Source organism: Rousettus aegyptiacus, unplaced genomic scaffold (assembly GCF_014176215.1).
Source record: "Rousettus aegyptiacus isolate mRouAeg1 unplaced genomic scaffold, mRouAeg1.p scaffold_m13_p_6, whole genome shotgun sequence".
Classification (NCBI taxonomy): domain Eukaryota; kingdom Metazoa; phylum Chordata; class Mammalia; order Chiroptera; family Pteropodidae; genus Rousettus; species Rousettus aegyptiacus.
Genome location: NW_023416309.1, coordinates 111,854,509 through 111,880,068, shown reverse-complemented (window position 1 = coordinate 111,880,068; position 25,560 = coordinate 111,854,509). Strand labels below are relative to the sequence as shown.

The 25,560-nt window shown below is 60.5% G+C and overlaps 2 protein-coding genes and 1 long non-coding RNA gene across 12 annotated transcripts in view; 2 read left to right on the top strand and 1 right to left on the bottom strand.

Annotated features, from left to right (window-relative positions):
* Window positions 1–10,394, top strand: part of UBE2O (ubiquitin conjugating enzyme E2 O) — a 45,191-nt gene extending 34,797 nt beyond the window's left edge. The window contains exons 6-18 of one of the 2 annotated variants that reach the window (XM_036222313.1): window positions 461–604; window positions 1,068–1,177; window positions 1,305–1,380; window positions 1,695–2,155; window positions 2,595–2,749; window positions 2,962–3,074; window positions 3,161–3,289; window positions 4,024–4,113; window positions 5,022–5,718; window positions 6,014–6,150; window positions 7,656–7,859; window positions 7,950–8,007; window positions 8,134–10,394. In XM_036222313.1, the coding sequence (XP_036078206.1) occupies window positions 461–604; window positions 1,068–1,177; window positions 1,305–1,380; window positions 1,695–2,155; window positions 2,595–2,749; window positions 2,962–3,074; window positions 3,161–3,289; window positions 4,024–4,113; window positions 5,022–5,718; window positions 6,014–6,150; window positions 7,656–7,859; window positions 7,950–8,007; window positions 8,134–8,804 (3,045 nt within the window). In that variant the 3' untranslated portion in view covers window positions 8,805–10,394. Of the gene's footprint in view, window positions 1–460; window positions 605–1,067; window positions 1,178–1,304; window positions 1,456–1,694; window positions 2,156–2,594; window positions 2,750–2,961; window positions 3,075–3,160; window positions 3,290–4,023; window positions 4,114–5,021; window positions 5,719–6,013; window positions 6,151–7,655; window positions 7,860–7,949; window positions 8,008–8,133 lie in introns of both variants that reach the window. The other variant, XM_036222312.1, reaches the window with a different exon arrangement.
* Window positions 10,395–11,157: 763 nt separating this feature from the next.
* Window positions 11,158–16,974, bottom strand: SPHK1 (sphingosine kinase 1). 6 transcript variants are annotated; one of them, XM_036222317.1, is made up of 6 exons: window positions 16,883–16,974; window positions 13,337–13,540; window positions 12,858–13,010; window positions 12,679–12,773; window positions 12,485–12,600; window positions 11,158–12,201 (listed from the first exon to the last, which is right to left on the bottom strand). In XM_036222317.1, exons 2-6 carry the CDS (start codon window positions 13,344–13,346, stop codon window positions 11,391–11,393), a joined length of 1,185 nt encoding a protein of 394 aa, XP_036078210.1. In that variant the 5' UTR covers window positions 13,347–13,540; window positions 16,883–16,974; the 3' UTR covers window positions 11,158–11,390. The 6 variants fall into 6 exon arrangements, with proteins under 6 accessions (XP_036078210.1, XP_036078209.1, XP_036078211.1 ...); XM_036222316.1 differs by lacking the exon at window positions 16,883–16,974 and adding an exon at window positions 14,987–15,673; XM_036222318.1 differs by lacking the exon at window positions 16,883–16,974 and adding an exon at window positions 13,826–14,374 and having other exon boundaries at window positions 13,337–13,560.
* Window positions 15,957–24,264, top strand: LOC107501265. Of its 4 annotated transcripts, XR_004951294.1 has the most exons (6): window positions 15,969–16,369; window positions 18,778–18,876; window positions 19,328–19,437; window positions 20,868–21,107; window positions 21,198–22,047; window positions 22,270–24,264. It is a non-coding gene; the product is annotated as an uncharacterized LOC107501265 (long non-coding RNA). The 4 variants fall into 4 exon arrangements; XR_004951293.1 differs by having other exon boundaries at window positions 15,957–16,369; window positions 19,328–21,107; XR_001594723.2 differs by lacking the exon at window positions 20,868–21,107 and having other exon boundaries at window positions 15,975–16,369.
* The last annotated feature ends 1,296 nt before the right edge of the window (window positions 24,265–25,560 follow it).

Genomic DNA, 25,560 nt, shown 5'->3' with positions numbered 1-25,560 from the left:
GTACCAGATCTGAAAGTCTGGGTGTGGACAGAAAATATTGGAACTTTTCTTTGATTTTTATTAACTTTTATCCTCTTAAAACCCCCATTTTTCGGTCTTAGAGGACATGCAGTGTTAGTGCAGTGTGACATGTTAGAACAGTCGCGTGTGACGCCGTTCGTAAATGCGTTCACTGGCGGGGCGTGCATGATCATGCTGCCCTCCGGAGCTTTAGTCCTCAGAGGCACCAGTGTCACCAGCATTGGCATGGCCTGGGAGCTCGTGAGAAACAATGAGTCAGATGTGCATTTTAAGATCTCCAGGTGGTCTGCATGCACCTTGGGTTTGAGAGGTGCTGCTCCGGAGCCTGAGGGTTTGCTTTAGGGAGTGTGGAGGCCTTCGAGGGGGGGCGTGGCATGGAGAGCGCCGTCCCCCGAGGTGGCACACTCACAGGGCTCCTGTCTGGTCCCAAATCCTGCAGGGTCTCTTCTTCGATGATTCCTACGGCTTCTACCCGGGCCAGGTGCTCATCGGCCCAGCCAAGATTTTCTCCAGCGTCCAGTGGCTGTCGGGGGTCAAGCCCGTGCTCAGCACCAAGAGCAAATTTCGGGTGGTAGTGGAAGAGGTAGGGACTGGGGACCAGGGGGTGGGGACAGGAACTCAGCCTCCACGCCCCGGAGCTAGCTGCTGCCCACCCTTCTCTGCCTGTTCTGAGGGCTGAGCCCTGCTCCTTGGCCTCTGGACCCTGTTGATCTGAAAGGGCTTTGAGGATAAAGGGAACCCAGGCTATGGTCACGGGGTGACCAGCAGACAGATGTCCCCCAGCCTGACCAACCCAGGCTATGCAAGGTGGGCGAGTGGCGAATGGCAGATCCACTGGGCCCTGACTGGTGGTGAGGAGGTGACAGGGATCCCTGGGGTGGGGCTGCAGTTGCAGGCGGGGCCTGCTCTGGGGGGTGTTCGTACTTGGCGCAACACTGAGAAGACCTACTTCCTGCCGTGGAGGTCAGGCGGGTTCTGGGCAGCAGCTTAAAGAGAGAGTTGTTAGGACCTGCTGACTAGGGCCCTGTCCCACTCACTGTCCCCAGGTGCAGGTTGTAGAGCTGAAAGTCACATGGATTACCAAGAGCTTCTGTCCAGGGGGCACAGATAGCGTCAGCCCCCCACCCTCTGTCATCACCCAGGAAAACCTAGGCAGGTGAGCAGCCCCAGCACGCGACCCACTCCGGCAAGCCCAGGGCCGCGCCCTGAGTAGGTCTCGGGGCCGAAGCCGCACACGTGGGGGCACGAGGACTGCTGGCCCAGCCCCGCTTCTCCCCGCCCAGGGTGAAGCGTCTCGGATGCTTTGACCATGCTCAGCGGCAGCTGGGGGAGCGCTGTCTGTTTGTCTTCCCGGCCAAGGTAGAGCTGGCCAAGATTGCCTGTGAATGTCCAGAAAAACACTGCGCCCAGGGGGAGGGCTCTATGGCCAAGAAGGTATGTCCTCGGGGTTGGGGCTGGTGGGCGTTTGAGGAACTGGCCTTGAGCCATTTCCGAAGCCAGGAAGGCTGGTCTGTGCTTCAGGCCTCGGGGGGCAGCCCTGATGACGCTTGCAGGCCACTTAGGTGTGTATAGCTGTCACTCCCCCACCCCCGGATCGAGCCGCCTGGGGTCGGGCCAGCCTGAGTGTCAGCCCTGCTCGCCACAGCCTCCCCCTCCCGGCTCTGCCCTTGCAGGTGAAGCGCCTGTTGAAAAAGCAGGTTGTGAGGATCATGTCCTGCTCCCCGGACACCCAGTGCTCCAGGGACCATTCCATGGAGGACCCGAGCAAGAAAGGGGGCGCCAAAGCCAAGAGTGAAACAGGGTCCGCCAGCCCTGAGGAGACGCCCGATGGGTCCGCCAGCCCCGTGGAGATGCAGGACGAGGGCCCGGAGGAGGGCGAGCAGCTGCCCCCCTTCCTGCTGAAGGAGGGCGGAGACGACAGGCTGCACTCGGCCGAGCAGGATGCGGATGACGAGGCTGCCGACGACACAGACGACACCAGCTCAGTCACCTCTTCCGCCAGCTCCACCACCTCCTCACAGAGCGGCAGCGGCACGGGCCGCAAAAAGAGCATCCCCTTGTCTATCAAGAACTTAAAGCGGAAACACAAGAGGAAGAAGAATAAAATCACTCGCGACTTCAAGCCGGGGGACAGGTACACCCGGAAGGCGCCCTCTCCCTGCCAGCGGAGCGTCCAGCCCCAGAGCAGGGCCTTGGCGCCCGCACGCACGTGCACTCGTGGGCTCGTGCGTGGGGTGTGCACACGCGGTCTGCAAACCTGTAAGGGCTCGGGGTGCCCAGCTGAGGTGACGCAGGTGCCTGGGGTTGGCCTGGGGGGGCAGGAGAGATTTGGGAGTAAGACAGTGGCATTGGCCCTGAGCCTGCCCTCTGGGACCACAGTCACTCGAACTCTCCCAAACGGGGCCGTTCGCAGAGGTGGCAGGGTGTGGGAACGGAGGCGAGCGTGACTCCTTTTCTTCCTTCTTGCCTGGGATAGAGAGTTGCAGGTCACCGGGTCCCCAGGCTGGAGTAGGAGTACCTGCCCTTCCCTCTGGGAAGTCCGTGTGGCCTGACTCACTGGTCCTGCCCTGCAGGGTGGCAGTGGAGGTGGTGACCACGATGACCTCGGCAGACGTGATGTGGCAAGACGGCTCTGTGGAGTGCAACATTCGCTCCAACGACCTCTTCCCCGTGCACCACCTGGACAACAACGAGTTCTGCCCCGGAGACTTCGTGGTGGACAAGCGAGGTAGTGTGGCACCGGGCCGGGGGAACGGGCAAGGGCTCTCGGGCAGGAGGCTCCCCTTTGCGGTTGGCTCGCTCCTTTGGGGATTGGGGTGTGTTTTCTAGTCTGCCGTGACCTAGCAGGGGACGAGCGGGTTCTGAGCCCCGCGGCGGTGGGTGGCAGGCGGCACCACCGGGGCTGCTCTGCTAACCACGTGTCCTCCTCCGGTCCCCTAGTCCAGAGCTGCCCGGACCCCGCGGTCTACGGCGTGGTGCAGTCTGGGGACCACGTGGGCCGCACCTGCTTGGTGAAGTGGTTCAAGCTGCGGCCGAGCGGGGACGACGTGGAGGTCAGTGTGCGCCGCTTCCCTCGGGGCGAGCTCTGGGGGCCGGGCGTAGGGCCCTGAGGCTCACGGCCACCCATCCTGTGCCCCAGCTGATCGGAGAAGAGGAAGACGTGAGCGTTTACGACATCGCTGACCACCCTGACTTCCGGTTCCGCACAACCGACATCGTCATCCGCATTGGCAATGCCGAGGATGGGGCCCCTCACAAGGAGGATGAGGTTCGCACCCTGGTTCAGGCCCACAGCGGCTGCCCCTCGCTTGCAGCGGCTGCAGTGCCGGGGGGGTGCCACCAGGTGGCTCCAGAAGCCAACCTGCAAGCCCTGTAGGTTCCTGGCTGCCCCTGGCGCCCTCCCCAGCAGAGCAGCTGCCCACAGCGGAGCTGCCGCTGAGCCTGACCACCTGCCCAGGCCTCGGCTGCCGGCCCGCCTGCTGGGTCGCACCACATTCACGCAACTGTTCTGGTTATCAGGGAAGCGTGCTCGTCCTCAGGGCCATGAGCAGGAGTGCTCATGCTCATGAGTACTGAGGAGCACGGGACAGGCTTGGGGAGGTGGCGTCAGAGCCGAGCCTTGGAGAACAGGGGAACCTTGGTTGGGGTCAGGCAGATTTCAGCAGAGGGAAAATAGGAACAAAAGTGCCCAGGCCGGCACCCCGTCCTGGGAATGCCTGGAGGTCTGGAGAGACCGGAGTGCTTCGAGAGGGAAGCAGTTCGTGGGCCGTGTACCCGGCCGCCAGGGGGACGCGTGGGAGCCCTGTGGACGGGGCACGTTGTGCCGTGTGAGCAGGAGGGCCCCCCACTTGAGAATCTCGCTGTGGCCTCTGGCCAGTGCCCAGTCCCTGTTACTGTCACGGCTTCGCCCTGCCCCCCACTGCTGGTGCTCCCTTCCCGGGGTGCTTTGGCCGTTGCGCCTCCTGGAGGGCTGCACTCTCTACCCTGTCGTTTGTCCTGCAGCCGTCGGTCGGCCAGGTGGCCCGCGTGGACGTCAGCAGCAAGGTGGAGGTGGTGTGGGCTGACAACTCAAAGACCATCATCCTGCCCCAGGTAAGGCCCTGCCAGCGTCTGGCCACTTGGCTTGCAGCTGTGGCCCTGGGCTGGGAGCCACGGTCTGTCTCCTGTCCCCATTCAAGGAGCAGGAGTACAGCTCTCAGATCTTCCTGGCAAGGGGGTCTTCTTTCGGGTAAAAGGGTCTCGGGAAACTTGAGGAGGCGAGCAGCATGACACACACAGCCCGGTGGTCCCACCTGGCAGGTTCCCCGTATTGTCAGGCGCATGTAGATTTCCATGGACCAGCCCATTCGGCCCGGGTTTCTATCTCGCTATGTGCAGAAGTGCAGGTTACTTTCTATAGACAACAGAGCCACCTACATCTCTAGGAAAACTTTCACAGGCCAGGGGGAGGGGAGAGCAGAGCCGGCCCCCGCCCCAGCGCTGGCTGGCACACTCCGAGCTGCAAGGCTGTCCTCAGTACCTTCCCTTTGTCCCCTTGTCTGAGGCATCCTCGTGCCCCAGCTCCCCTCTCCTGGCACCAACGTGGGGTGGGGGAAGGGCGGGGGCCACTCCTCCGTTGGGCAGCCGTTGCAAGGATGGGAAGAGCATGTGACGCAGGCCAGCTCCCTCCCACTTTCCCTCCTCCAGCGTGTTCCCCGCTCCCAGCGTGACTGGGCAGAGGCCTCTGACCTGTTTCGCGGGGGCTGGATTTCCCCCGAGGGTAAATGCCGACTCAGCTCCCGGCCATGGGAGGAGAGGCCTGGCTGGGGCTCCCAGGCCTGCTGCAGGGGTGGGGCGGGCGAAGGCACCTCGCAGAGACGTAGGTGCCGTCTAGCGCAGAAGAGCCACCTGCAGAGTCCGGAGCGGGAAGGGGGAAGGGCAGAGCCGTCCCATCCGCTCTGGGGTCAGGGTCCCTGGAGCCCGTGTCGCTCCTCCGAGCCGCCCTGCCTGTCTGCCTCCAGCACCTGTACAACATCGAGTCTGAGATCGAGGAGTCAGACTACGACTCCGTAGAAGGCAGCACCAGCGGGGCGTCCTCAGACGAGTGGGAGGACGACAGTGACAGCTGGGAGACGGACAATGGGCTGGTGGAGGACGAGCACCCCAAGATAGAGGAGCCTCCCATCCCACCCCCTGAGCAGCCAGCAGCCCCCGAGGAGGACAAGGGGGTGGTGATCAGCGAAGAGGCTGCCACGGCCGCCATTCAGGGCGCTGTGGCCATGGCCGCCCCCGTGGCCGGGCTGATGGAGAAGGCTGGCAAGGACGGGCCCCCAAAGAGTTTCCGGGAGTTGAAAGAGGCCATCAAGATCCTGGAGAGCCTCAAGAACATGACCGTGGAGCAGCTTCTGACAGGCTCCCCCACCTCCCCCACGGTGGAGCCTGAGAAACCGACCCGAGAGAAGAAGTTTCTGGATGACATCAAGAAGCTGCAGGAAAACCTCAAGAAGACCCTGGACACTGTGGCCATCGCAGAGGAGGAGAAAATGGAGGCCGCGCCGGACACAGAGCGCAAGGAGGACAAGCCCGAGGCGCAGTCGCCGGTGAAGGCCGAGTGGCCCAGCGAGACCCCGGTGCTCTGCCAGCAGTGTGGCGGCAAGCCCGGGGTCACCTTCACCAGCGCCAAGGGCGAGGTCTTCTCGGTGCTGGAGTTCGCACCCTGTGAGTTAGCCCCTTAGTGTCCACGGATCCGGGGCCGGGGACTAGCCCCTCCCAGCCCCGCTGCCTCTCCGGGTCGGGGTGGGGATGGGGTGGGGCGGGACGTTTTCTTGATGTGGTCACCAGTCCTGGTGCCAGGCGGGGCGGGCGGGACGCATGAGGGTTAATTTCCCGTCTGAGGAGCACACCCCGCAGCTGCTCCCTCCCAGCCGAGCGTCCCAGGGCCCGCAGCTGCCCTTCCAGCCGGGGCCCCCAGGGCCTCGCCATCAGAGGCTGACCGTCCTCTCTCCCCCTCTAGCAAATCACTCTTTTAAGAAAATTGAGTTCCAGCCTCCAGAAGCCAAGAAGTTCTTCAGCACGGTGCGGAAGGAGATGGCGCTGCTGGCCACCTCGCTGCCCGACGGCATCATGGTCAAGACTTTTGAGGATAGAATGGCAAGTACCCCAGCAGGGGCCTGGCGGGGCGTGCGCAGAGGCGCCGCGTGGGCCCCAACCTGCAGGCCTGAGTGGCACCTGAGGCCACCACAGTGCTTACAGGGCAAGAAACAGGTTTGGTCGGTGGGGGGACAAGATTCGCACCGTGTGTCTGGACCAGGTGGCTGTTCTTTCATCCTTGTTTTAAAGTTTTAAATTATATAATTATTACTTGAGTGAAATCTTCTTTTTGAAAAATTAGAACGTTGCAGAAAAGGCTGAAGTTGCCTTTGCCCAATCCTCACCTGGCCCCCAGGGGTCATGACCCCAGAAGTTAGGCGGGTCTCTGCAGATGCCCTTTTTTTGTTTTTACATTCTCATGCATTGCCACGCACGCTGTTTTGTATGATTTGTTTTATGTAAATAGCACGCCGTCACACGCATCCTCTGGGACTCGCCTTTTCCCCTCAGCAGGCTGTTTTGAGGCGGCCCACGCAGACTCACGTCGGTCCAGCTCTGCCTCTAGCTGCAGAATAGCGGCCTGGGGTTTGCGTTGTGCTGCCCGACGCCCGGCGAGCGCTGCCCCGTGTGCCCCAGGCGCGGGCCGGCCGTCCCTTCTGCCACCTCTCCTGGGCCCCTGCTGTGTCAGACACCCTGCAAGGCCCTGGATTTGAGTCTGACCAGGGCCCCAGCTCTGGCCCAGCCCTGTAGGGAGGGGCCAAAGGAGAGACTGCAAAGAGGGGTGCAGTCCAGAAACCCAGGGCCTGCCGGAGCTTGGACAGGGCTACGCTGCTCCAGGTTCTCCATGACACTTGTGGTTTTTCTTGGATTTTAGAGTAAAATTCCTTTTGACCTTCTAGCCTGTCTCAGCTCTACTGAGAGATGAAGGGAGTCGTATTTTTTGTTCTGTTATTTTCCAAATCTCACTCAGGGAAAGGGCAGCCGTGCGGGAACCCGAGGCTGCGGGGCGGCCCCGGGGGCGCACGCGGGAGGACCCTTCGTTCCCGTGGCACCTCGCCCTCGCCGTCTTTCTAGCTCCTCACGCACCCCCGTGGCCACGGCCCTGGCAGCGGGGACCGCTCGTCCCCCGACACACGGATTTCGGGTGTCTGTGGAGAACTTGCCCAATGACTTAACGACCTGTGTTTGGTGTGTCCTGGCATATTCCCTTGGCGTTAAAATCCTCTCGTTCCCTGAGTTCCCTATAAGCAAGTGCAGCCTTGATCATGGAATGTTCTTTATTTTTCAATTTTTCAATTTGTTACAATTGTCGCTTGCCTCATTGGGAAGGTGTTTTGAGAAATACGACTTAGAAGTGACTTTATGAGGAAATGGCCTGGGAGGGTCAAAACCAGTTTGGAAAACTTTTCATGCTAAGAGTCACAAGATGCCAGGCAGGTCTGTGCCAAGAGATCTGCATGTAGCTTCTCTGCCCCTGGCCGCACCTGGCGTCCTGGGGAGCCCTCCTCCTGCCCCCCATCCACGCGGGAGTCCCCGCCAACCGCAGCCCTCCCCCCCCCCTCCAGGACCTCTTCTCGGCCCTGATCAAGGGCCCCACTCGCACCCCCTACGAGGACGGCCTCTACTTGTTTGACATCCAGCTCCCCAACATCTACCCGGCCGTGCCTCCCCACTTCTGCTACCTCTCCCAGTGCAGTGGCCGCCTGAACCCCAACCTGTATGACAACGGGAAGGTGTGCGTCAGCCTCCTGGGCACCTGGATCGGAAAGGTGAGCGCCATGCCGTGCCCAGTCAAGGTGGGGGAGGGCCCGCCGGGGCGGTGTCTGGGACACAGTTGACATGCCGTGTGTGTGTCTCAGGGGACAGAGAGGTGGACAAGCAAATCCAGCCTTCTCCAGGTGCTCATCTCCATCCAAGGTACAGTGGGCGGGGCCGGGGGCGGGGCGGGGCTGCCAGAGGGCACCGGGACTCGGGGCCTGTGGGCCTGGCTACCTGGGGGGGTGGGGCCCGAGGTCAGGCCAGCCTGCGCGGCTCCCCCCGCAGGCCTGATCCTGGTGAACGAGCCGTACTACAACGAAGCCGGCTTCGACAGCGACCGCGGCCTGCAGGAGGGCTACGAGAACAGCCGCTGCTACAACGAGATGGCGCTCATCCGCGTGGTGCAGTCCATGACGCAGCTGGTGCGGCGGCCGCCCGAGGTCTTCGCGCAGGAGGTCCGGCAGCACTTCCGCGCCGGCGGCTGGCGGCTGGTGCGCCGCATCGAGTCCTGGCTGGAGACCCACGCCCTGCTGGAGAGGGCCCCCGCGCTGCCCAACGGGGTGTCCAAGGACAGCAGCTCCGCAGAGCCGCCCGCCGGGGCGGAGCTCTCAGACTGCGGCCGAGAAGAACCTGAGGACGGCGGGCCGGCCCCGGGAGAGGCCTCCCAGGGCTCGGACTCGGAGGGCGGCGCCCAGGGCCCGGCTGCGGCCAGCAGGGACCACACAGACCAGACCTCGGACGCAGCGCCTGACACCTCGGTGCCACCTAGTGTCAAACCAAAGAAGCGGAGGAAGAGCTACCGGAGCTTCTTGCCTGAGAAGAGCGGCTACCCTGACATCGGCTTCCCCCTCTTCCCGCTTTCGAAGGGCTTCATCAAGAGCATCCGCGGCGTCCTGATGCAGTTCCGGGCCGCGCTGGTGGAGGCCGGCATGCCTGAGAGCTCAGGCGACCAGTAGCCGCCAGCCCTCGAGGAAGGAGATCTCGGTGGGAGAGGCCAGCTTCTGCCTGCTCACTCCCTGCCATGGAACCTCCCCTCTCCCCATTTCCTCCTCTGTCCCCCATGCGGGGCCCCCACTGCCCCCCCCTTCCCAAGGTGAGTTTGATGCTGATGTGCAAGAAGTTTCTTGAGATGCTGCCGTTTCTATTCCGAAGCAATCTTTCAACAGGCGGGTCCCCTGTGGCGAAGCAGTTCCGAATGCCGTGGCTGATTTTCCACTTGTCACCCCAGGCCGACTGTCCTGGCACTTCCCGTTTGCCATCTCCACCTCGCGCCGGAGGTGGCGTCCTCCTCGGGCCTGACGCGGAGGCCCCGGGGGCCGAGCGCTGTGCAGAGCGGCCGCCAGACGCGCGGGTGCGCCTCGCGTGACGTGCGGGTTGCGCCAGCGGTTCCCCCGGCCCCTTCCATTGTCGCGTCCCCATGTCCCAGGCCACTGCCACCAGAACCTCCCTCATCCCCCAGCATCAACACTCTTCTCTGGGAGTCGTAGCCGCTGTCACCCACCCCTGGCTCCATTCTGGCCCATTACCACAGGATAGCCCTCAGGCCTGTTGAACTGGCCCTCTAGGAGAGGTTGGGACCAGGCTGGGTTCAGGGTGCCACCCACGAGAGGTGGTGGCCCTCACACTACCATGAAGTGAGGCCCAGGGAGCTGCTGGGAAAGAAACAGCTGTAGGTGCCTTGCTCTTCCTGTCCCACGTGACCGCGAGTCCGGAGTTCTGGCTTCAGGGTCCTCCTCCCGCTTGACCTGAAGCCAGTGTCTGCCCCCTGCTCAGTCAGGTCCCAGGGCCCCAGGAGGCGGGAGCAACAGCACACCCAAGGCCTGGGCAAGTGCTAGGGCCTCTCCAGGGACTTCGCCCCTCCCACTATGAAATGCCAACGCGGGGAGGTGGCCTGTAGCTCACTGCACACGGCGAGCCAGCCCTCTCTCCCACGAGCACCGGGCCTCCTGTCAGCCCTTAGCTTACAAAACTGCAGGCTCGGTCAGAGAGGTGGCCTGCGTGGGGTCCCCGCCCTCGCAGACAGGCCCAGAGGTTTACAAGTTTTCTAAGCTTTTGATAATGTGAAGCTCCAGGTTAAGAGGATGCTGTTGAGCACATTGCAGCTATGTAATTTTTGGTGTATGTATGTAATATTTAAGGTTGAAAGAAAATAAATCTCAAAAGCAAAGATATTAACTCTTATTAGAAAAAGAAACAAAAAAAGCCAAAGCATGAGCGTCTTGTCCGCCTTAAGCTGGCTCCACACCTGTGCTGTGCCATACTCGCCCGGCGGGCAGCGGCCGCGGGAAGGACGGGGCCGGCCCGCGCACGGGCCGCGGCGTCCGGAGCCCAGAGTCGGGATCTTGTTTGAGAAGCATCCGGAGCGACTGGCGAGGCTGTGCTTCCCAGTGCGTTGTTCGTGTGGAGATGTGAATGCCTACTGCTTAAGATATCTGTATAAAGTGCTGTGTGATTAAACTTTTTTTTTACTTGCATTTTTTTGTTTGGCTCATTACGATGTACAAAAAAAGACAAGGTGGCACCATTAAACCTGCCTCTGCCATTCATCCAGGCTCTGTCGCCTTTCTTCCCCTCTGGGGCACCTCACACACCCGTCCCCAGGGGAAGGAGAGACCCCCGTGGCCAGGGAAGGCCTGCGCAGCAGCACCGGGGCTTCGTGCCCTCTGTGTCTCCAGCCGTAGGATTCACGGGAGCCCAGAGAGCGGGGCCCGGGAGCGTGGCTGGCGTTCAGTGCTTCCGCCTCCGGGCAGGGCCGTGTTCGTTCTTCGAGAGCCAGTTTTAACACTGTCACCACCCTCCAGATGCTGGGGCCACTGACATCGAAGCACCTGTCCTGGGCATTGAGCCAAAAGGGTTGCTCGGTTCGGGGGACCGGTATCCGCCCCTCCCCGCTGTTGCCTTTTAAATCCTGCCCGGCATTCCCCCACAGGCCGGGGTGGGGCAGGGCAGCCCAGGGCCCTCTGTTGCTCTTTGGCAGTTTCCCCAGCGCCACTTAATTGGAGGCATTTTCCCTTTTCTCTGAGACTGGCTGGCTGTGTGGCCCTAGGTGAGACATACTAGCTCTCAGCCTGGCATCCGGTGTATGGGGGGAGGTGGTCGGTTGAGCTGCCTGGCCAAAGGGGGTATAATCATCTTTGGGGCAGGGCCCTACCCCTGCTAAAAGAAGCCTGGACCAGCTCTGGTCCTGTGCCCACCACCTAAATGACTGCCCAGTCTACGAGGCACCATCGGGCATTATTAACGTGAAATTCTAGAGCTGCGGCAGAAGACTCCATTCTCTCCCTAACCCCTAAAATAAGACCAGTAGGCTGAGAATGTCACTTTATTTGGATCCAACTCGCAACAAAGGAGTGGCTTCCATGGGCGGTGGGGCCCAAGCAGCTGGGCTCCTGGCCTGGGGCCTTCTTCCAAAACGCGGCCTCTACCCACCCTTCAGGAGTCCTTCCCACACAAGCTGGGACGGGGCCTCCCATCCTGGAGGGAGAGTCCTGAGCTCAAATTAGACTGAGGAGACGGACTAAGGCACAGCAAGGCCCACGGAGTCACAGGGGTTCTGGAGGCGGCGTCTGCTGAGGCTTCTGGCTGGGTAGGGGCTGTGGCTCCAGAGGGGCTGGGGGCTCCACGCGGCCGCTGACCATCTGGAAGTAATTTGGGTGCACCTGGCCCTGCACAGCCTCGCTGACGACCAGCTCCCCATCCACGGCGAACATGCCCTTCCCGTCCTTGGGCTCCAGGCGGAAGGCGGCCACGGGCACATACTGCAAATAGGGACAGCCACAGTCCATGTGCCTGCCCTTCTCCATGGCCAGGAAGAGGCGCAGCAGCATGGCCCGAGACACGCCTGCCCGCACATAGAACAGGTGCATCGTGCCGGCCGCGCAGTGGCCCATGGGTGCAGCAAACATCTCACTGCCCAGGTGGGAGTGCAGCAGCGCCAACACCAGCACGAAGTCCTGCTCCGGCACCACGGTCCAGTGAGGGGGCACTGGCTCCCCCAAGGGCACGAGCTGGGTGTCCACGGGGCCCGGCTGGTCCTGCCGGTCCAGAGCGGGGAAGGCGGGCACCTTGGAGACCGCCCGTTCTGCGGGAAGGTAGGCCAGTCGGCCCCGGTAGATTCTCAGGGTCGCCAGGCGCAGGATGGTGCCCACGGTGAAGCGCATCTCCCCCAGGCGCCGGAACTTCTCGCTCTCGATGTCCACGTCGGCGATGAAGCCCCAAGCCAGGCTGAGCACCGAGAAGACCCGCAGCCCGGAGGCCATCTGCAGAGACAGCAGGTTCATGGGAGCCAGCAGCCTGCCGCACAGCAGCTGGGTGCAGTTGGTCAGGAGGTCTTCGTTGGTCACCTGTTTGTAGCTGCAGGGGAAAAAGGGTCGTCGTACATCCTCCCCTTCCTCCTCCCGGGGAGTGGGGGCAGGCAAGGGGACCCCGGCTGCCTAGGGAGTCCGCAGGAATGAAAGAAAGATGGCGCAGTTGGAGGTAGCCAGCTGGTGTCACCAGAAACGGGTCCCAGAACTAAGGGTGGAAGCTCCGGAAAAGGGGGACCTGAAGTTCCCCAGAAAATGGGAATTGGTAAAAGCACCCAGCAGAGGGGCGGCCTGGAGGGAAAGCTGAGGCCCGCTCTGGCCCCGGTTCTCACCCGGCGTAATGGTTCAGAGAGGCCGCCAGCGCGTTCCCGGAGCCCGCGGGCAGGCTGCACAGCGGCTTCCGGATGGCGGTCTCCCAGTCCGGCCGCGCCATGAGTCCATTCACCACCTGCGGAAGCACGGGTGGCCTCAGCCCAGGGACACCCCGCGCCCACCCCCCACTCCCAGCCTCCTGTGCGGGCCTCACCTCATGCATCACCCCGTCTCCAGACATGACCACCAGCGCATCCCAGCGGCCCAGCTCCTCCGACTGCACCAGCTCCCTGGCGTGGTTCCGCCGCTCTGTGGGGAGACGGAGCGGCTGTGTGGGGGGGAGGGGTTCGCCGGCAGTGGATGCTCCCTGCACCCGCTCGGGGAGGCACTCACCCGTGAGCATGAGCGTGAAGGAGACATCGGCCTGGGCCAGGAGGGGCTGCACGTGGCTCCGGAAGAGCTGCAAGGCCTTGCCCTTGCCCCCGCGCGGGTTGAGCAGCACCAGCACGCGGCAGGGCCGTGGCAGCAGGCTCCAGGGACCACCGGCTGCGAAAACAAGCCGCAAAGGCGCAGGTCTCCAACCGGCCGCTAGGAGGCCGAGGGTCAGGCAGGAGGCACGGGTGGAAACGTGGTGCCTGAAAGACTCGGGCCATTGATGCAATACAGCACGGCCAGAGGCGGCGGCCGCCAGTGGGGAACTCCAGGGGGGATCGGCACGCCCTTGACACCCCCATCCTTGGCTCCTGCTAGCCGGCTTCTGGCCTCCTCGTAGTGTCTCTCTAGCGTCCCTAGCCCCTCTCTTTTGTCCAGCCAACACCAGACAGGGAGAGAAGGGACTCTCCTATATCCCTTCCCACTGGGGCCCCACAAACCTGGATCCATAGCCTTGACCCCCGGCTCGCGCTGCCAGGGGTTCCCCAGCGCCGTCGGGGTGCTGCCCTCGGCAGTGGTTCCTGCCTTCAGCTCCTTATCGGTGCTGCCCAGGCGGGCGTCTCGCTGCCGGCTGTGGGGCTCGCCCTCCCCGCCCGGAGTCCGGGCTGTGGGGGCACCCGCGTCATTCCCTGCGGCTGCCGGATCTGAGGGAGAGGAGACAGCGCTCGCGGAGTCGGGGTTGGCTCCCTGAGGTGAGGGGCGTCCAGCCATATCCTCGGGCCACGCACAGGGAGCAGCACGCTCTGGCATCCCCAGAGGTCCAGAAAGCTGAGGTCCCGTGGCACCAAAGGCGCTCCCGTCCTAGAGTAGAACCCCCACCCCAGGGGCGCAGGGTCTCTTCGTGGGGGCTGTCCCCGCTGGAGCCTCAGGTTCTGGCCCAACAGATGAGTCAGAGACCGGTTCCTCTTTCCGTGGGATCAGCCCGTCACCCCCAGGGGGCTGCCAGGAGGACGGGAGTCCAGTTCCGTAATAATTCCAAAACTTGAGCGGACATCGCGGGGCACGAAGTTCGGGCGAGCCAGCCCGGTCGCCGGGTCCCCTAGCCGGAGCTCCAGGGCGGCCAGAGTAGCCGCGCGCACCAAGGGCCGGCTCTGCCTGGACGCTCGCCGCGCTCGTGGAGGCAGCTCCCGGGTCTCGCTAGGGCTGAGCCCGAGTCCGGCCGCCAGCTGCCCCCTCCCGCCGCACAGCGCCGAGTGGGCGCGGAGGCCACCCAATGCGTGGCCCAGTTTTCCGGGACGCCCAGGAGCCTCGAGCCACGGGAGGGCAGGACGGGCGGCAGGTCCTGCCCAGTCGGTCCGGTCTGCTCGGGAGGCTCCACCTCTGTTCCCTACAGTGGCCTAGGGCGGAACACAGCCCGAGCCGGGCTCAGCCCCGCGACTCAGGGACGACGGGGGCGCCGTACAAACGCCGACTCTGCGGCTTCGCTGCCTCCAGCCTCAAACTTTTCACCGAACTTGGCCGCCCCTCGCCGCGGTGCCGGGAGGGCGCTGAGCCTCCGCGCCCAGCCTGGCCACGCCCCGCGCTCCGCGCGCCCGCGAGGGTGGAACCAGCGCCAGGCGCGGCCAGGGCCGCGGGTCGCCGGCCTCGCCGCGCCGCTCCGGCAGGGTCCGCGCCCGCGGCTCGGCCACGCGCAGGCCGCAGGCCACTGACTGGGTCCGGCGGCGCGACCACGCGCCCCCGCCGCCCGGAGTAGGCGACCGGCGAGAAGGTGGAGCCGCGGCCCGGCCGAGGGAGAGGCGGAGGCAGTCAGCGAGGCGGGGAGTCCTGGGCCGGGCCACGGGCGGCGCCCTGCGAGCGCAGCGTCGCAGGCACGTGAAGGTGAAGGCGCAGCGCAGGCCCCGCGCGAGCTCGCGGCGACACCAAAAGTCGGAGTGGCCCGGGACGCGGCGCCGGGGGCAGGTTCTCCGCTGCCCCTGCATGCTGCCGCCGGCCGCCCCGGGGTCTCCCGGAAGCGCCGCCTGCGCTGCCTGCGGCGGGCGTGCAGCGCCCCCTCCACGCGCCCCGCTCCAGCCCGCCCGGAGTTCAGGGCCCAGACCCCGCCCCTCCCGGGGCGCCGCTCCCGCCGCCCCCGTTCTGCCCCAGAGGGTTACTTTAAGCTTCCTGATGCCGCAGCAGCCACCGAGCCCGAAGCAGCCAAGCGCGTCTTCCCGGGGAGGGCAGGAGACCGGCCGGGGGGCTGCGGTCTGGAGGAGGGGCCCTAGCCAAGAACCTCAAAAGTTGGATCCCTGGAGGACCATCGAGGCTCATGTGTCAGAAAAACTGCCTGCGGAGGGAGATCAGGACCAAGCCCCTCACCCACCCGAGAGGAGCCTGGCGGTGTAAACAGGCCTAGGGGTCGTCTTCGGGATTGGAGAGCCCAGCATCAGGGGCGTGTCCCTCGCTGTCCCCACTGGCTCACCCCGAAGATGCAAACATGCCGGGGAGTTTTCACTTCAGCGGAGGCGAACGGGGACGCGTATGTCAGTGTGTGTGACACACATATCACGGGCGAACGTGCCTGCGACCAACTCGAGTAAAATCCCTGGGGGGTTGTTTGCGGAAACCCAGAGGAGAGTTACCCTTGTTGGCTTAGCGACCTGACCAGGTAGGGCCAAAGTTAGAAACAAACAAACAAACAAACAAACAACCCCATGAAGGGGGCTGGGTGGTTCATGTCCAGGCTTCAGAGAGCTCACGCGCCCACACCTGCCCCCATCCGACCCCCACACACCTCTCCTCATCGCCCCTTTGAGCAGAAAAGAAGCAGGTCCCGGCGGCGCGGGGAACTCGGGCGCGCCTCCGCGGCCTGGTTTCCCACCGCCTGGGGGCGCGGGGCCCGAGAGCCCCTGGGTCGCGGGAGGCGCGGGGCCCGGGGCGCGCAGCTCCGCTCCGTGCGGCCCCCGGGCAGCCCTGGCTGGGTCCTAGGCGTCCCGAGCGCGTTCCGGGAAGGTGACTCGGCGACGCGCTCACGGATCGAGAAACTCCGCGAAACTAAGAACGAGGGGAGGGAGCTGGGGCGTCATCACCTTCGTACAGAGCCGCGGCGCGCATCTGCCCAGGTCCGGTCTAGAACCGGCGGCCCCCTCCCCCACACCCCTTAGGATCTGGCGCGGGGAGGGGAGGGGAGGGGAGGGCAGAGCTGCAGCTGCAGTGGCGCGGTCACACGATGCGGGGACGCGAGCAGCGGCAGGAGAGAAGGGTTCTGCGCACGAGCTGGGCGTCGGACCTCATCCTCCTTTTCCATTCCCTCCCCTCCTCTACTCTCCAGAAGGGGTCGGAGTCTGGGCTTTGGCGCCTAGAGGACGCGGGGTGGTGACCCCTGAGGTCTCAACCTTGGAGGGAGGTGGCTGCGGGGACGGCCAGGGCATCCTCTCCCTTCTTCCCCGGTAGGAAGGGCACTCCATCAGGCCCGACAAGCCGACGCCTTAAACCTTGAAGCCTGATGGGGAACTGAGGCACAGGGAAGAGAAGACTTGGCTGTGCCTGAGTCCGTGGTAAGAAAGCCCGCCTGCCACAGGGTCTCCCTCCCTGCGCTCCGGGGGGAGTCGCGGCGCCGGGCGGGGGCCGGGCTGACAAAAATCCTAGCGGGCTAGGGGAGGCGGGGCAGCCTGCTGGGTCTTTATCCGGCCTGGGGGGGCGGGCCCTCTGGCCCCGGTTCTAAACCGCACAATGGCTTCTCTGTCCTCCCTGCCGCCTCTCCGCCTGCCCTCTTCACCTCTGGTCTCTGCTCTGTCCCCCTCATTCTTGTCATTAACCTTCCCCCTCCCAAGCCGCCTCTCCCCAGCCACTCTCTAAAGAACTCTGTCATTTCCGGAAACTCACTCATCAGCATCCCTGGCTCAAGAGACAGATTGGGCAAGAGCGAGATGCTTTTCCCCCGTTTGACAGTTGGGGGAACCGAAACCCTGAGAGGTGAAGGGTCTTGTCCAAGCTGCCAGACCAGATCCCAGCGGAGCTGAGAGGCAGACCCAGGAGGCCCACCCCTCTGCCTGGGAGGCTGAGCCTACCTTAGGCTTCCCACAGATGTTTGAGTAGCTGTTGGCCTAGTGGGTCTCTTGTCACAGAGCTGCCCCAGTAACCTCGCGGCTCAGAGTCGCCTGGAGAAAGAGGAAGCATCTTCAAAGCCCCCTCCAGGCTTCATCTCCCAGATCCCGATGAGTAAGCAACTGGCCTTCGTGCCCAGTGAGGCCCATCATGGGCCTGGTATCAGGTTTGATCTGACCTGATTGGCAACCCAGAGCTTGGTGCACAGGTAATACCGGTCTCATAGGTGGAAGAGACTGCCTTTCCATCTCCCTCAGCCAACTCCCATTCCTCCTTGTGGGCAGCCTCCCTCAGGGAGACACACATGGGAACCCCCTTTTTCCCTTCTTCAGATAAAGAAAGCACGCCTTCCCTGGGCCTGGTCCCAGCTCTCTGGAAACATGGAGCCAAGGCTGCCAGCTGACAAATGACTGGCCTTTATTAGGAGAGGACTCCTGCCTTCCCTCTGTTCTCTGAAGCTCCCCAGTTGAATTGCAGGGCCTGAAGGCCGCCCTTGACCTCAAGTCCTTTTTGCCAGGAGGCTTCAAGGGCAAAGGAAGGGAGAGGTCTAGGACAGCCCCAGATGCTGCTCTCCATTCTGAGAGTTCCGGAGATGCTGGTGACCGTGGCAGGCTGGGGGTGGCGGAGAATGCCACACGTTGGGGGGGATCCAGGAGAGGAGGCTGGTCACGCAGGATTCTCGGCTGCTTGCAGAGTTTCAGCTACTCTGGTAGGGTGAGTTTAGCTCTACCCTTCGGGTGGCCGCCTTGTCCTCGTGGGTGTCCTTGCTGAGGCTGGGAACCCAGGTTTCTGAGCCTGTGGGCTCTGCCTCCCAAACACACTCACCTGTGGGCCAGCTGATCCTGGCTGCCTGTCAGGTTAATTAGCTTCCAGAGCCCTCTCAGTGTGGAGGACCCACGGGGCCACCCCCCCCCCCACTCATTTCATCCTCCTGCCCAGCATCTGAAGGCAATTGTACTAGTTTCCTGGGGTTATCGCAAGAGAGTGCCACAAACCGCATGGATTAGCAGATGTTTACTGCCTCTCGGCTAGCTCCAGGATCACAGATGTCGGAGATCCAGGTGTTGGCAGGGTCCATGGCTTCTGAGGCTGAGAGAATCTGTCCCACGCCCCTCCCCCAGCTTCTGGTGGTTGGCTGGCAACTTTGGCATCTTTGACTTGTAGATTTGTCACCTCTATCTCTGTCTTCATCTTCACTTGGCCTTCTGCCTGTGAAAGATTTGGCTGAGATTTATTCTTCTAGGGTCTGCATTATCTCTCGTGGGCGTGTTCTTTTTCTAAAGCAAATGACTATGAGTGGGGGGATCAACAAGTTATTAGGACTCTAGTGTAAATTAATATCACATTTTAATCGAAAAATATAATAATACTGGGTGACTTGAAAGAGGGAGATCGTGCATGTGGGTGTTGGAAGCGAGAGGTGTCTGGGAGCTGGACCTGCCCACCTCCTAGCGTTGTCAGGGTTTGATCTGTTGGGAGGAGCTGGGCATGTCTGCCCCGGCCCAGGCTTGCACACTGCTCTGGCACCTCCTCCACTTTCAGATCTTACCTCATACCTTAGTTTATGCCACCTTTGGCATCCTGAGCAGGTAAGTTCGTTCCCTAGTCCTTGGAAAAACAAAGCTGAGTTTCGTGTTAGTGTATTACATTCCTATTGTTGCAGATAGTTCTGAAGGTCGAGTTTAAAAGAGATTGGCAGTGCTGTATTCCCTTGCCTGTTCTAGCTTCCGGAGGCCACCTGCGTTCTTTGGCTCAGGACCCTTTCATTCACCTCCAAAGCCAGGAGTGTAGCATCTTCAAATATCTGTCCCACTTTTGTTTCTTCTCTGACTCTAACCTTCCTGCCTCCTTCTTACAGGGCCCCTGTGATCACGGTGGGCCTGCTCAGAGAACCCAGGATCATCTCCCCATCGCAAGAGCCTTAATTACAGCTGCAAAGTCCCTTCTGCCATAGAAGGTAACATATTCTCAGGTTCTGGGTTTGCGATATGGATGTCACTGGGGGGCTGTTATTATGCCAACCATGGATGGGCAGGGAGACAGTCTGGGAACTATGTCCTCAGTGGGCTACAGAACCTTCTACCATTCCCACCTCCCCAGCAGGACCAAGTAAGCACAAGCCAGGAACTTAGTGTCCCCCAAATAAGCATTTGTTGTGTGAGACCGAAAACGCTCTTGCCTGGATCAGCACATAATTCTATAGATTTCGTGGTCTTTGGCTCATTGGGCAGAGGCCACTACAAAGAAAGGCGGTTTCCATTTTTTTAATTATCCAAGAGGGAGAAATTGGGATCTTTGCTAAAGCATTATAGGATTGCAGAACCCTAACTTTTCACCTGAGGAAGGGGTAAGAAGCAGACCAGCTCATCAATTTTCAGTGTGGCAGAATTTCCCACTTGCCTTTTCAGGAAGGACTTGCTAGAGGGCACAGCCCCCTGGGGAGCAAACTGAAGTGTATGGCCCTCCCGGATCCTATCATGTGACCGGACAGCAGCAGCTGTCTCTCATCTGTGGTGAGGTGGGACGGCCACATGAAGCGCCAAAGCTAGGGACATTCCACAGGCTCCTGCTGACATCAGCTCCAGTTTCAGCCCAGAGCAGGCTCTGGCTTGTTCTTCAAACCCAACCCCACATCCTGGATGTTTGTGAGGGGAGAGAAGGTCCCCTTCTGAGGCCGCAGCCAGTCCCCCACCCCACTCAACTGTGCTTCGTATGCACCCGCTCATTTGTACTGGTTCGGGACCCCAGGCAACTGGTAAAGGTCCTCGTTCGAGAGAAGAGAGGCCCCCCCCCAGTCGTATGTATGTCAGACCTCCCTGGGCAATTCCCCAAAGGAAGCCGGAATCAGGAAGAGGGACCTGGCACCTCTGCCGTGGGGGGGCCGGAAAGCGAGCATCCCCGCGGAGGGGATGGGCGTGTACGCAGGTTTCCGGGTACTTTTTGTTGTGTAATGTTTTCCACTTTCACATTTCTCTCAAGCTAAGATGTGTCCTTGGGTCGTTCCCAAAGCAAACAGACAGTGCGCTGGACACAGCCGCCAGCCAGGCAGTGACTTTGTGCTAATGGTCTGGGGACGATTGCTCCCACCGGAGTGGACGCCCCTCTGGGCCGAGGGGAGACAAAGTCCTTCCTCGCCCTGGCCCCCAGAAGCACACGCTGCCTCTGGGAATGCAGCTACAGGCGCCCCGTTGGCCTTAGTGGCTGCTGGGGGGTGTGTCCCTCTCATTTTTTGCCCAAACCGTGCGGCCACGCAGGCTTCCAACGTAGAAGCCAATTTGCAGGGCACGGGGAGCGCAGACAGATGAGGGCCACCGAAAAGGCACGGAGCCTGGAACGGGACTTGCCTGTCCGTGACGCTCCCTATCCACATCCCCAAAATAAACATCGCTTCCCCGCAAGGCTCACCTCCTGAAGGTCAAACCCTTCCATTCTTTCCAGATATGAGCCTGGTAATTTAAGTAATGACTATACAGGACGGGCTGGACAGCTGGGGCCGAGGAAGGGAGCTGGGGACAGGGGACGCGGTAGCCTGATGCCACACGCGTGTGCCCCTGAGCCTTGTGGAGCTCCGGGAGCGATTCTGCGTTGATCCGACAAGAGACCCATTTCCGAAAGCACACTTCCTCATTCCCTCTGCTCACTGCCCTAGAGCCCTGACCATGGCGACATGGCCGGCTTCTTGAGAATGAGTTAAGATGTCATTTCTCCTCAAGCCGCCATCAGATGACCCTCGCGGCCTTCTCTGAAACTCACTGTTTCGAAAAGGGAATGGGGAACCAAGGGGTTACCTGTCAAAGCCTGTGGACTAATTTGCTAGTGAAATTATTTTCAAAAAGCAAACAAAACAAAAAACGGAGGGAGCCCAGAGAGTGTTCCTGAGTGGTGAGGGCCTTGTAGGTGTCAGCTGGAGAACGTTTTTCTCCTTTTATCTCCTTCCTGCAAGCACAGCCAGCCAGCCGTGTCTGCACACAGAAGTCCCTAAGAAACACCCATGGGCTGACCTCTCCCGGCTGCATCCTTCTGGCAGATGCAGCCAAGCTCCCAGGGGAGGGAGCTGCATCTGGGCTCCCGGTGGCTGCTAGAAAGGGCACGGTCCCACACCCCAGCTCCCCCTGGCTCCCCACAGCAGGCCGATGGGTCCCCGGAGGGAGGGACAGCCATTTCCCAGTGCAGCGTTAAAAACAGCAGGTCAGTCTTCCCCACTCAGCATGGCCTGGAAAAATCCATAGCATCAGAACTTGGCATTCGCAAACAAGTGCAATGATCTTACCATTTTAGGCTGAGCTCCAGTTGCCATACGACAAGGATCGGTGACATGTTTTCGGATTGTGACCTTTGAGCACTTAAGGAAGGAAGACATTCAGTAACTGCAAAATACGACTAGGATGGGATCAGATCCACAGGCTTCATCTCTTGGCAGGCATATGTGATTCCTAAGGGAGAGGGACGCTGAGTCCTCAGGGGTGGATCTGTTACCCTGACTTGCAGCCTTTAGCCATGCAGAAGGCCCGCGGGCTAGGAAAAGGCTGAGCGGCAGGCAGGAGCCACAGGGAACCTCAGGACACCGAGCGCCTGCCGTGTGGGATCGCGGGCGCTTCTGAGACGCTGAGGACCCCACGTGGGGCAGCGGGGGCCAATTCTAATTCTACACAAGACCTGCATGAGGTGAGCGCTCAACAGAGTCTAGCAGGTGACCACGAAAAGCAGGTCCTAATAGATTTGGAAGACAACCAGGATGGTCCACCAGCCCTTGAGAAGAAAGCATCTTTATTAAAAAAAAACAGGAGACTCAAGGTTCCTCAAACGGCTAAACGTGGAGTTACAATGTGGCCCAGCAGACCCGCCCCTGGAATGTACCAGAGAGAGCCGGAGACACACGTCCACACGAACGCAGCCACTCTGTTCACAGACACCAAAAGGCGGAAAGAACCCAGATGTCCAAGGACGGACGAGTGGATAAACACGGTGTGGCAGGTTTTCCTATCGTGGAGTGGTCTTCGGCCATGAGAAAGAATGACGCGCTGATACATGCGGCCGTGTGGATGGAACCTCAGGAATGTGAAAGACGCCGAAGGCCACATGTGATATGAACCGTCCAGACAGGCGAATCCTTAGAGGCAGGAAACAGGTTTGTGGCTGCCGAGGGGTGGGGGAGGCGTGCAGGGGAGGCAGGCGGGGAGTGGGGGGTGGGGGTGGAGGGGTGGGGGGGCGGGGTTCCGGATGGAGATGGTGGTCACACAGCCTGGGAATGTACTAACTGCCACTGAATCGTTCATTTTCTGTTGTGTGCATTCTCTATTATTTATTTGTTTGTTTGTTTATTTATTTATTTATTTTGCCCCTAAATAAGGGACTTCAAGGAACCAGCATTGTCCCTTTCGGGATTATCATTTTGTGATGTGCCAAATGTCCGCTTCTAAGGCTGCAGTTGAAATTCTGATCTGGGTGGTGTTTAAAGAAAGCGATTATTCAGGACGCTAGTTAAGAAAGGGTAAGGCAGGTCTCACTCAGGACCTCCGCGACGGGTGCAGAGGGCCCATGCTAGCGCAGAGACCGGGCTCGGCTCTGAGCCCCAGGCAGCTTCACCGAGGCACCTTGCAAGGGTGAGGGGTTGCGGTCAGCATTTAGGTGGCATTATTTGGAGGGACGTCACCTTGTCTAAAAAGTAGTGTCACTCGTGGAGGCCCTAGGTGCTGATCCTTGGTTGTTGCTGGTATTTTCTTTGGACTTTCTGTATTTTCCCCATAGTTGTGCAGTATGTGTCGGTTTTTAACCGAAGTATAAATACATGCGGAAAAGCCCAAAGATCATCAGCTATGAATTCATGAACGGACGTATTTCTATTAAAAAAGATTAATGATACATCCTAGAAACCCCTCGTGCCTCCTTCCAGCCACTGTCCCCCGCCCCCCAAGGATCACCACTCTTGCAGTGTATTTTTATGTTTGGGAAAAAATGCTTAACATTTGATCAGAATAAAAAGTATATTAGATGCAGAAATTTTTTAAATCCAGCCTCGTTTATTCGCAAGGGTTCCACTCGATGGCTTGGCTGTAGTAAGTGCTAAATGCACTGAGTGACTTTGGCCTTGGGCCTTGGGGCGCCCCTGAAGGAAGACATTCTCAGAGGAAGCACCAAGAAAACAGGCACAGACTGGCCTGATCTCCTTATGGAGCCATTTAGCACCCTGACTCCCAAACCAGCAAGCACACCGGAACCCCCTGGGGACTGCCAGCGCTACGAATGCCTGGGTCCCACCCTTGGGGACTGCGATTTAACCCGTCCGGAGTGCGGCCTGGGCTTCAGAATTTTTCGAAGATCCCCAGTGATTCCAACGAGCGGACGGATTTGGGAACCGCTGACTTAGCGTAACGGGAGGATCTGAAGCCCGTTTTCCAAGCTGGCGGGTGGGCCGAAAGGACTCGCGGAGTTTTCTGGAAAATGCCACGGATTTCCCGAAGGGCGTCATGAACTGTCATGGTCTCCGTGACTATTTCGTTTCTGGAAGTGAATCAGGCATAGTGCAGACATGACACATACCGTTGCCGTCTCTCCCCACATCCTCCCCAGACGCCAGTGTGGGACTGTGGGAATGGTGACAAAACTGGCTGCCACCCAGACTCCAGGGAAAGGGGGAGTCCCCCCCACCCAGTTATTACAGGCACCCCCACTAGGCGGTGTCAAAGCAGGCGCCGTCATGACTTAAAAAGCTCAATTAACTCCTAGTTCCCTGTTGAGTGGCTAATACAATTTTGGAAATGTCTTTTCTTAATATCTAATTGGTATTCAGCCACCAGGGGATTCTATCGTCCCTGCGTGTGAAAGGAAGACAACGTTGCCTTCCCACTGGGAGGGCTTAGAGACCTCACGCCAGCGGCGAGTCTCCAGCGGTCGCCTTGAATTTTCCGGCACCTGGCACCTGCCACGCTGTATTTTCCGATATCCGTCAGGTTTTAGAACCTGACCACGTTCCTATGGTGGTCGTTTTGGAATAACGGTTTAAAATTTACGGAGGGATGGAAGAGGAGTGGTGGGAAGAGGAGAATGGAGAGGAGGAAGAAACGGGCGGGCGGGGAAGGGGAGGCTCAGGGCTGGAGGACTCTTACATCGGGGCGACCCGGCTTATGAGTCGGTGCCGTGTGTGAGCTGGAACTCGGGCCGTCATGGTGTTTGGTTTGCGATATCAGCCCCAGTAGCTCACTCGTTTGAGCCCTTCCTGAACAATCACTAGAAAGACAATTTTTCATCCAAGAAAGGAGCATATGTTTCTGCAAGCGCTTGACTCCCTGGGGAAGCATTCCAATTATCTGTTTCTGCGTAATAAATTACCCTAAAATGTAGTGGCCCAAAGCGATAATTTATTAGGTCCTTTGTGGGGAGACTGGACTCAGCTGGGCGGTTCTCATTGTGGGGGGTCTCGTGTGGTTGCCGAAATGAGTCCGTCACGTGGTGACAGTTGAGGTGCGCTGTCGGCTAGTTCGGCCGGGGCCATCAACCAGAACACCTGCGTGTGCCCTCTCCACGTGACGGAGCGTCAAGAGTTCCAAGAGGGGCTGTCCCGTGAGCAGTCGCTCCAGGAGACCCAGGCAGAAGCTGCGAGGTTTCTCATGCCCTAGCCTCAGAGGCCCCAGACACCACTTGTGCCACATTCTGGCGCTTAAGCGGGTCACTAAGGCCAGCTCAGAGGCTGGGGGGGTGACGCTGGCGTGAGGGAGGGGCGGCATTAGCGGACGGGGAGAGAGGGAAGTGAAGGCGGGGCCACCTTTGGAGACTCTCTCAGTGACTCACCTCAGGAAATAAGAATTGCGACAACTTTAGGGGCACCGCTTCGCCCTGCAAAGAAACTGCTTTGTAGCTTAAGAAGAGACTTCTTCAACTATGTTTTCGGGAGCCCAGGCACCTCGCTGAGCAACGGCCCCGCTTCCCAGGTTTTGTGCTTTGACAGAAACCAGTCCTCCCCGCGAGTCGGTGTTTATCCTGAAGCCCTCTGCCCCTGCAGGCTGCCGATTTCCCGCTTCCCTCTCCGTGCAGGTGGCCAGCATTTCTGAAACTCTTATTTCGTGCCAGGCAAAATTATTTGCGCGCTGAGCGATGCGCGTACGTAGCGGCTTTCATTCAGGAGCCCTGTCCTGTCGAAGGGCACATTAAGACAAGGTTTCATTTTTTCCGATAACGATCACCAGCTGTGCTCTGTCAAAACCCCCTTCCGTCTCCCTCTTAAAGCACCTCAGTCTGATTCCACTTTTCCAGTCGTTTTTGGTTATTAACACAGCCTCACACTGGTGTTTAAGGTCTGTTTATTTAAAAAGTCACATTTGTTTCGGAGTACCCCGTCCACCCCCAGCACAGGCTGGGGAATCTCTCTCACACACCACCCCCCTCCTCTGTGCTTAACTTCTGTGATGTTGAACAGGGGGCAGAGAAATGGAAACCAGATGTGTTCCCTGCGGTGACCGGTCAGCGGTGGTGGCGTGGCCGTCCCGTGCTCCGGGTCTTCACTGCTGATCTAGCTCATTCTCCACAGCAAAGTTTATCACCCTCAGCACTATTAACATCAGGGCTGGGTCATTCTTTGTTGTGGGGCCCTGTCCTCTGCCTTATTTAGCAATGTCCCTGGCCTCTGCCCGCCAGATGCCAGTAG

What these genes read in the sequence shown, in the direction of transcription:
- SPHK1 (XM_016127206.2), bottom strand. Translation starts at nt 13,646, where the DNA reads ATGCCAGAGCGTGCTGCTCCCTGTGCGTGGCCCGAGGATATGGCTGGA. An exon ending in GGTCAAGGCTATGGATCCAG is followed by an intron (nt 13,011 to 13,336) that starts GTTTGTGGGGCC and finishes TTGTTTTCGCAG; the next exon opens with CCGGTGGTCCCTGGAGCCTG. An exon ending in GAGACGGGGTGATGCATGAG is followed by an intron (nt 12,601 to 12,678) that starts GTGAGGCCCGCA and finishes GTGCTTCCGCAG; the next exon opens with GTGGTGAATGGACTCATGGC.